This window comes from Acipenser ruthenus, chromosome 34, assembly GCF_902713425.1.
Source record: "Acipenser ruthenus chromosome 34, fAciRut3.2 maternal haplotype, whole genome shotgun sequence".
NCBI lineage: Eukaryota > Metazoa > Chordata > Actinopteri > Acipenseriformes > Acipenseridae > Acipenser > Acipenser ruthenus.
The window spans coordinates 12,508,244-12,517,653 of NC_081222.1; the positions used below are offsets into that span (position 1 = coordinate 12,508,244).

At 41.0% G+C, this 9,410-nt stretch overlaps 1 protein-coding gene across 1 annotated transcript; it reads right to left on the reverse strand.

Annotated features, from left to right (window-relative positions):
• Window positions 1-5,572: 5,572 nt before the first annotated feature.
• On the reverse strand, window positions 5,573-8,898 carry LOC117409810 (gap junction alpha-3 protein-like). Its single transcript, XM_034910414.2, has 2 exons — window positions 8,589-8,898; window positions 5,573-7,710 (listed from the first exon to the last, which is right to left on the reverse strand). The coding sequence occupies exon 2, from the start codon at window positions 7,687-7,689 to the stop codon at window positions 6,634-6,636; it is 1,056 nt and encodes a 351-aa protein (XP_034766305.2). The 5' UTR covers window positions 7,690-7,710; window positions 8,589-8,898; the 3' UTR covers window positions 5,573-6,633.
• Window positions 8,899-9,410: the final 512 nt, after the last annotated feature.

A 9,410-nucleotide genomic window follows, 5' to 3' on the forward strand; every position in this document is an offset into this window, starting at 1 on the left:
TCCCCTAAGTTTTCATATCCACAGTATCTCCCCTTTAGTCACAGTGTGCATGACTGTATCATGTTTCCTATCTACGTGTCTATATATGTGTGTGTTTTTTTTCTTCAAAGTTATGGCAGGGCAACTTCTCGAACTCGAGTTCAAACAATTTTAAAATTTCTTACAAAATATAAATAAAATCCTGACCGAAGAGTCTATTCAAGGTCTTAGTTTACACTGGTCTATTCTATAGAAGATGGCCCAGGACTGTATCTGTCGTTATTAAATACATCTTTAAAAACAGGTGAAAGTCAATGCCATTAATTAATTAATTAATTAATTAATTAATTGCCTGCTTTTTATTTCAGGGAAACACTGGGAGTTGTATTAGGGAATGCTTACAATAGCAGCTAACCTGCTTTCATTCACTGTGAATGCTGACAAACTGTGTCAGTAACAGACAGGGGATTTAAATATCACTGGTGTTACTGGTGTAAGCGTCTCTAGTTACTGTGTATTTACAGAGCACAAAACACACCCTCGCTATAACGACCCTGTTGGGGTCCAAGCTGTTTGTTATATCAAGGGGTTCATTATTATTATTATTATTATTATTATTATTAGTTTATTTAGCAGACGCCTTTATCCAAGGCGAATTACAGAGACTAGGGTGTGTGAACTATGCATCAGCTGCAGAGTCACTTACAACTACGTCTCACCCGAAAGACGGAGCACAAAGAGGTTAAGTGACTTGCTCAGGGTCACCCAATGAGACAGCGGCTGAGGTGGGATTTGAACCGGGGACCTCCTGGTTACAAGCCCTTTTCTTTAACCACTGGACCACACAGCCTCCTTTGTTATAGCGAAAGGACAATCAAAATGAACGATGAACTGTTGTTAAGTTAAAGTTAACTGTTGTAAGTTGATGATGAGATTGTTAATAAAAGTAGAATTTCATGTACCTGTCCTTCTCATGTATTCAGTAAAACGCAGTACAAAAAGCAAAACTGAAGCCGAAATTTTATTCTAAATCAATCTGACACGAATCGTTTCAAAGTGCAGCAAATCTTAACCCAACACGCAAGAATCCCACACTGAGCTTTTATTCCAAATCAACCCGACATGAAAAGTTTGACATGAAAGAAAACGCAATCAGATCCTCAAATTTTTTTTTCTTTAATCAAATTTTGCTTTGCCACTTGGTTGCTGAAAAATCCGAAAAACAGAGTGCTTTTTATCCAGGACAGAGAGATGCCTGCGTTACTCCTTTTTACAAACCATCATTTTGTTGCAACATAAAATGATTTTCGTTTCGGAGGCATAGTTGCACAGCGCATGCTTTTTAAGACAAAAGAGTTGACTTCACTGCGGAGGTGGCATCCCGTGCGTACAGACCGGGATGTTGACAGTGTGTGTTTATATTATCTTTTTTTGTTATTTGGGGTCCAGGGATCAGGTTCGTTATGGCCGAAGGTTTGTTATAGCGAGGGTGTACTGTAGTTACTTAGTAAATACGTGTGTACTTACACATAATTACAATGTTATAATGCATAGTGTAAATCTTGATGCACGATATATGTAAGTGCATAATTGTATCAGAAAAGAGTTAGGGATAGGGATAGGGATAGGGTTAGGGATAGGGATAGGGATAGGGATAGGGTTAGGGATAGGGATAGGGTTAGGGTTAGGGTTAGGGATAGGGTTAGGGTTAGGGTTAGGGTTATATATTGCAATTAAACTGTCTTACCTAATATGAAATCGATTCTTATCTCCTGAAATAAATTGAATTAGACATGCATTAGAAATAATAGAGTAGGCTTACACAAAAACCCTGAAAATCATTATAAGCCACTGGCCAATCCCTAAAGTCATGAAGTAAGACAATTAAAGAACTGTGTATTGACTCACCTGCCCTTTAAGAAGGAAGATTATCAGAGTCACATTCATGCACTGATGAAGAATGATTTCTCCTGGGTTGACTCCTAGAACTTCTTTTGTAGAATTACGTTCCTGTGCCATGGCATGAAATACAATTACAGCAATGTTTGTATTCTGCAAAAACAAGAGGAGACCATAATTAGATCTCCAGTTTAGCCATCAAATTGCAATTTCAGCATCACTTTAAACTTCCAAACACGCTGACATTTTCAAAAGAGCTTTGAAACAAGTCATAAGCGTAATGTGTTGTCAGGATGTTAACAATGAAAAGAAAAACGACAGGTCAGTTATTTAAACAGTTGTAGCAGAACGTGGGGATGTGGAACGCTGGATTTTTCGGAACCCCGCTACTTACCTTTTTAAGCCGGATGGAATTCTGTATTTTTTTTTGTCATTATTTATTCAGAAGACCCACTGGACGTAACAATACGATTATGCACATTGTTCTCACCTATACTACATTTTACTGTCATCTCCTCTATTAAACGATGGACCTCTGGAACATGTGTCATTCACACAGGCTGCAGCTACCAACTGAGCGCTACTCACGGAAACTGATCAATGCATGTTTTATGACAGGTCTAAAACAGTAAATGCAGGTCTTAGGATTTTTTTTATTTATTTATTTTTTTTAAAGCCATTTCTGTCTTGGGTTAACACGCACGTACGATGCAGAAAACCTGTGGGATTACTTTGGCACGGACTGAGAATTGTTTTTGGTATGCTGTTTTGCAAATGGCCAAGTACTGCATTCCAGTGCTTTATGTTGCAATAGTTTTAGACATATTGAGGCACCTGACGTTGTTCATTTATAATGCCCCGACTGCAGTGCGGTGTAACGACTCTCTCTGAGATGCGATATTTTCACATATTTGATGGAACAATTTAATTCAGATATGACGGGTTCTGCTGTAGCTGCATTTATCAAATACATGTACTCACATTGCTAACCCAATTCTCTTCGGATAAATCAGATGCATTCCATCCTTTATTAAAAGAACTTGGTGTAGAAATCTTATAAGATCCATTTTCTTTCACATCTTTACAGTTCAGTTGAAAACGCTCATTTTGAACATTGCTAGAAGCTAGATAGGAAACAAAAAGAAAAGTAAATTCTCATGAAAACATTGCTTCCCTTCCCTCTCGTGCCCACTCCCTCAATCACACGGCAGAGTGCTGTAATCCTCCCCACCCACAGGCTACCACACTGCCCCCCCCTTACCACACTGCCCCCCCCTTACCACACTGACCCCCCCTTACCACACTGCCCCCCCCCCCCAATGCTTTACTGACTTCCTCCTGAAGTATCAATTTGAAGGTGAACATATAACTTATGTTGAATACTAAGTTGGTTCATTTTAAGATTTCCACAAATAAATGCATTAAATACCCATATATTTCTCCCTGCATTAGAATATCGCTATGATCTGTCAGTAAAACTTTTTTTTAAACCGCACAGTTATTTACATATAACCCATTTCTACATGTAAGACCGCATTGCTTTCTTGACCCAGTCCCTCAGCTCTAACCACCAGAAATACACTGCTTCCCTCCCTCCCAGTCCCTCCTCAGCTCCACTAGAGCCTCACTGCCTCCCTCCCTCCCAGTCCCTCCTCAGCTCCACTAGAGCCACACTGCTTCCCTCCCTCCCAGTCCCTCCTCAGCTCCACTAGAGCCACACTGCTTCCCTCCCTCCCAGTCCCTCCTCAGCTCCACTAGAGCCACACTGCTTCCCTCCCTCCCAGTCCCTCCTCAGCTCCACTAGAGCCACACTGCTTCCCTCCCTCCCAGTCCCTCCTCATCTCCATTAGAGCAACACTGCTTCCCTCCCTCCCAGTCCCTCCTCATCTCCATTAGAGCCACACTGCTTCCCTCCCTCCCAGTCCCTCCTCAGCTCCACTAGAGCCACACTGCTTCCCTCCCTCCCAGTCCCGCCTCAGCTCCACTAGAGCCACACTGCTTCCCTCCCTCCCAGTCCCTCCTCAGCTCCACTAGAGCCACACTGCTTCCCTCCCAGTCTTCTAGTTCAAACTTCTAGGCCGTATGACCACTTCAAAGCCTCTCAACTCTAACCACTAGGCCACAGCGCTAGTTTTATAAGAATCAAAATCTGAGTGATTCAGTTCATAATAAACACGCAGTCTGTGACCACAAAGCACGCAAAGCAATTACAGCACTCAAGCTTCACTAATCCTTTAAGGATCATCACACAGCTAGGCAAGAGCCAGCATGAATCACTTCAGTAATATTAACACCCACATAGATTTTAACTGTGTGAAGGTTTTTCATAGATTCTTTCTTGGCACCATACATACTGTAATTCAGAAGCAAACACTTTGATGCTGTAACTCTTAACAACTGCGGTTGTTGTTTTTTTGTAGCTAAATAAATGGAATAGAAATCTAACAAGTTATTTCGGCGTTTGAATGACTTGCAGTTTTTCACTGATAGGCCTCACTGTCCTTTCTTTTCAGGGATTTGAATCCTGATTTAAAAAGCAAGAGATTTGTATTATGAACTACAGATAAAACACATTTTAATACAGCGGACTCACCGTAACGACCCATAAAAACCAGAAGAATAAAGAAAATAATACTTAAATTATATTTCCCCTGAGAGAAAGCAACTGCGCTTACTGCATCCATACTTCCTGTTTTGGGCGTGTTGAGATTGCATGACACACTTCCTTTAGTTGAAAACACTTAACCTGGAACCACACGTTCAGAGTTCATTTCTCTGTTTGCATTATCATTATTTCTTTTTATGATTAGCAGACTAGAGGACTGGATGTTTCACAATATGCATCTTGCTCATATCTAGTCCTTTCTGGATTTTTTTGGTCTCCAGACAAATATTATTTTATTTCACTGTCCTTATTGTTCCTCAAGCCATTTTTCAATCATACTATTAACCCTTTAAAGTACAAGGGACATGCATGTCCCACAAATGCAAACTTAGACTGATATCAAGGGTAGTTTAATTGTAACTACCCAAGCATAACAAGTTAAAAAAAAAAGTTATATAGCACTAATCGTGCTTAACTCAGGTAGTCCAAGATGAAGGCTAATCAGCCTGTTAAACCCCATCTTTAGAGACGTGTACAGGCATGGGCTGGTATTGTGACTGTTGTGTAAGCTACAATCACTTAAATATTAACAATACAGTCAGCCACATTTAAACATGCAAAATACTATTTTGTCAGCTTCGTGGTAAACTAAACTTTTTTGTTAGCTCTGTAAAGCCTCTGGTATGTGGTATACCATCCATCCATTATCTGTAACCGCTTAATCCTATAGAGAACTGCGGTGAGCCAGAGCCTAACCAGACAGACACAGGGCACAAGGAGGGACTACACCCTGAACGGAACGCCAGTCCATCGCAGGGCAACTAAGGGGCAATTTAGAGGGGCCAATCCACCTAGCCAGCATGGCTTTGGACTGAGGGAGGAAACCGGAGTACCCAGAGAAAACCCACGTGAACACGGGGAGAACATGCAAACTTCACACAGACAGACCCCTGAGACCAGAATCGAACCCAGGACCCTGGAGCTGTGAGGCAGCAACGCTAACCACCGCATCACCATTAAACAATTTAAATGAACCAGAAAATACCAAACAAATAAACACATACATAAATAAATACATAAATACATAAATCCAAGCAACCAATATAGCATTTATTAAGAAGTTTCATAAAGTTTAATTACAATGCCATTTATTTTCGGTTTATGATAACCATGCGCCTCTTTCCTCAAATTGTATTCTCATTCCGCAAAGCAATTCTGAACACAATGCACGTCATTCACTTTCATTTCTTTTAATAATAAGCAAACATCACACAGGCTCCCATTCACAGCACACTAACATATTGAATTACAGACTGCTTTGTAGTTTTCCATTTACTACATGAAAAACTGACAGAAATTTTAAAAAATGTGACATTTTTTAAATCTAATATGAAATACTGTACCACTATTATGGCTTCCTTCCTTCCATTTCCAATATCATTTTGTAGTTTCTTTGATGACATGATGTTAAATAAAAATATCTAAATTATGCTTTGACCAAAAGTTTTGCATTACCTACAATTTTAGGATAGAGACATAATTAATCATGTAATCAAAGAAACTACAAAAAGATATCGCAAAAGTTATCGATATCGGAAGCCATAATAGTAAAACAGTATACAGTCTACAAAGTGGTGTGTAATTCAATATGTTAACATAACATTATGAAGCAGGTTTCATTTGACTTTATGAAGCAAAATTACTTAATTCTATAGGGTGATTCAAAACTTTTGGCCAGAGCTGTAGACTGCAATAATTACAATCTTGTTTTGTAGTGAAGTGCCCAAAAACAGGTATTCTAAGTCTAACTTGGGTAACTAACAGTGTGCAGTAGTGGTTAGTACTCTGGACTCTTGACCGGAGGGTCGTGGGTTCAATCCCAGGTGGAGGACACTGCTGCTGTACCCTTGAGCAAGGTACTTTACCTAGATTGCTCCAGTAAAAACACAACTGTATAAATAGATAATTGTATGTAAAAATAATGTGATATCTTGTAACAATTGTAAGTCGCCCTGGATAAGGGCATCTGCTAAGTAATAAATAGTAATAACTAGGTTTTGAATCTACAGCAGGAGAGGATGTGTGTTAATGACAATCTCTTCTTTTTTCCCCTAATACAAGAAAGCAGTCCGGCCGATGATATGCCTCCATCAGACTAGAGTCCTCTCCCGACTGCTTGGTCTACTGCTTCTCTGACTCTTGCCTTTCCCAGCTCTGGGCAAACCCAACATATCCAAAGCTGTATCAGTTTCATGTAACCCTGGCTGGGGTATCATCTCACTGTCCTTTTCAGCTTGCCCTTGTTCCGTAGCAAGATTCACCCAATTCTGCTCGTTCGCCAGCTTGTTACTGAAATGTTTCAGCTTGGGAGAATGTTGACAGCTGGGTGGAGAATTCCTAGCAGAGGTTTTCCAGCCAGCGAGAGCTACGTACCCCATTTTGGGCACAGCAGGCTTGTCTGGTCCTGCTTTGGAAGCACCAGCCCTCCTATAAAAGGTATTCGTCAAACCCTCTTTAAACTTCTTCCACCCAAGATGATACATCTCCATGAGGTTCAGCAGCAAGGAGATGCTGGCTACAGTCAGCATGAAGGTGATGAAAACGTTCTTCTCAGTGGGTCTCGACACAAAGCAGTCCACAGTATTGGGACAAGGCCACCTGCTGCACTTGTACAGTCCCCTCAAGAAGATCCCGTAGAGGAAGTACTGCCCGACGATGAACCCCACTTCGAAGATCGTCCTGAAGAGGATGCTGCAGACATAAGTCTGCAGTAAGGCCCCTTTCAGCTGAAAGCGGGTCTCTTTCAAGCAGGGAACCAGATCTTTCTCAGACAGTAACAGTTCACTCTCGCTTTGGACAACCTTCCCCTCGACTCTTCCCAGGTCCTTGCGTTTCTCCTCCATTCGGACCTTGTGCAGAGCATGGCCCATGTAGACCAGGGATGGAGTGGAGACAAATATGATCTGCAGGACCCAGTAGCGCACGTGAGAGATGGGGAAAGCGTCATCGTAGCAGAGGTTCTGGCAGCCTGGCTGCTGGGTGTTGCAGGTGAAGCCCGATTGCTCGTCCCCCCAGACGTTCTCCACGGCCGCCCCCAGGACCATCATACGGAAGATGAACAGCACGGTCAGCCAGACCTTGCCCACCACAGTCGAGTGCTCGTGGACTTGCTCCAGGATCTTCAGCAGGAAAGTCCAGTCACCCATCTTCCTGGCTTCAGGGTGCTTCTGAAATATACCAAGAAATACATGTATTAAGCTGAGGGAACACGAAGCCACCTTGTGGCTTGGAACTTGGTTTCAGGAGACTAGGTTTCAGGCCACTGCATGGCACACCAAGGGAGACTTGGGGTTTGATCTAGCAAAGTTGCATCAGTATAGGTCTCCTGAAATCAGGTTTCAAGCCACTGTTCCTGAAAACATGGATTTGTGTTCCCTCAGCTTTAGGCTTTGAACTTTTTAATGAGGTTATGTTTTAATGAGTGTCACCAGTGTTTGTCATGCTCACCTTCCTGCTAATAGTATTCTTATTCCACAAAACAATTCTGTCATTCCCTTTAATTGGAAATCCTGTTAAATAAACCAGCGTCACAAAGACTCCAAATGTTTCTATGTATTTATTGTTTCCCTGTGGAAATTTCACATATCTATCTACTGTATTGGGTGTCTATTTACTTCTGACTTGTCTCTCTACAGTTCTGGCCAAAAGTTTTGCATCCCCCTATAGAATGAACTAACTTCAGAACTAACTAGCTTCATGAAGTCGAATGAAACCCGCTGAATAATGTTACGTGAACATACTGAATTACAGACCGCTTTGTAGTTTTCCATATACTTAACGAAAAACTGACCAATTGAAAAAAAATGATATTATTATTATTATTACATGAAGCTAAATCAAATATCTAAATCATGTTCATATTGTTTTTTTTTTTTTTTTAAGTGTATCCTAAAAATCTAGGTGATGCAAAACTTTTGGCCATAGCTGTATATTGCAAGATTATTTATATCTATATTAAGGTGTAGAAATTGTAATTGCTCTTAACAAACAAAAAGACAATGCAAATAATAATAATAATAATAATAATAATATGAATTGCACTTACCAATTAAAAAGACTGGATACAAACAGATCTTCAGTTACAAAAACCAACATCTACCATTGACTATCCTTCCCCCGGTGCGTTGAACTGATTTCTGCGTCGTTGGACGTGCGTCACCTCAAATACTTTTCATTGTTCTGTTTATTTGTGACATGGAGCTTTGTTCTTATAGGGGAAAGACAACTGCTGGGTTTGTTGAGTTCAAAAGATGTCACTGGGAGATGTCCTTCACCCCTTTAATGGGCTGTGTGATTGACAGGGGCAGGTCTTTGTCAGTATAGGATTGTGTTCCCAGAATGTTTGAGTATTATTAGCAATGTATCTGTGGTGCATATATACTGTATATATATATATATATATATATATATATATTGTAACAGACCGTCAGTGTTGAGCGCACGAGGAAGGTATCAGAAACGTGGGGATGCTGATATCTTCCCCCAAAGCTCAAAACTAGAAAGACGGGCGTTACGGTGGCAGAACGGAATAGTAAATAAAGAAACTTCAACTCCCATGATTCCGAAGGTCAGTAGTCAGGTGACATGTCCGCGGGAATCCAGGGGGTTTAAAAGGCAGGTCAGCAATTAGAAAGGGGGGAGGTAATTGTGAAAGGTACTTTGTGTATAGCAGCAACTTTGAAAGACTGAGTGGTGTTGTCGGTCCGTTTCATTAGCTGAGTACAGATTGTACAGCAACTGTTTAAGTGGTGTGGAACAGAGACAAAAGCAGCGTGCTTCGTTGTGCAGAAGTACGGGAACAGAGACTAAAAAGGGTGACAGTGTTGGTTACCAGAAAGGATTACTTTATTCCAGAACCGAAGGTACC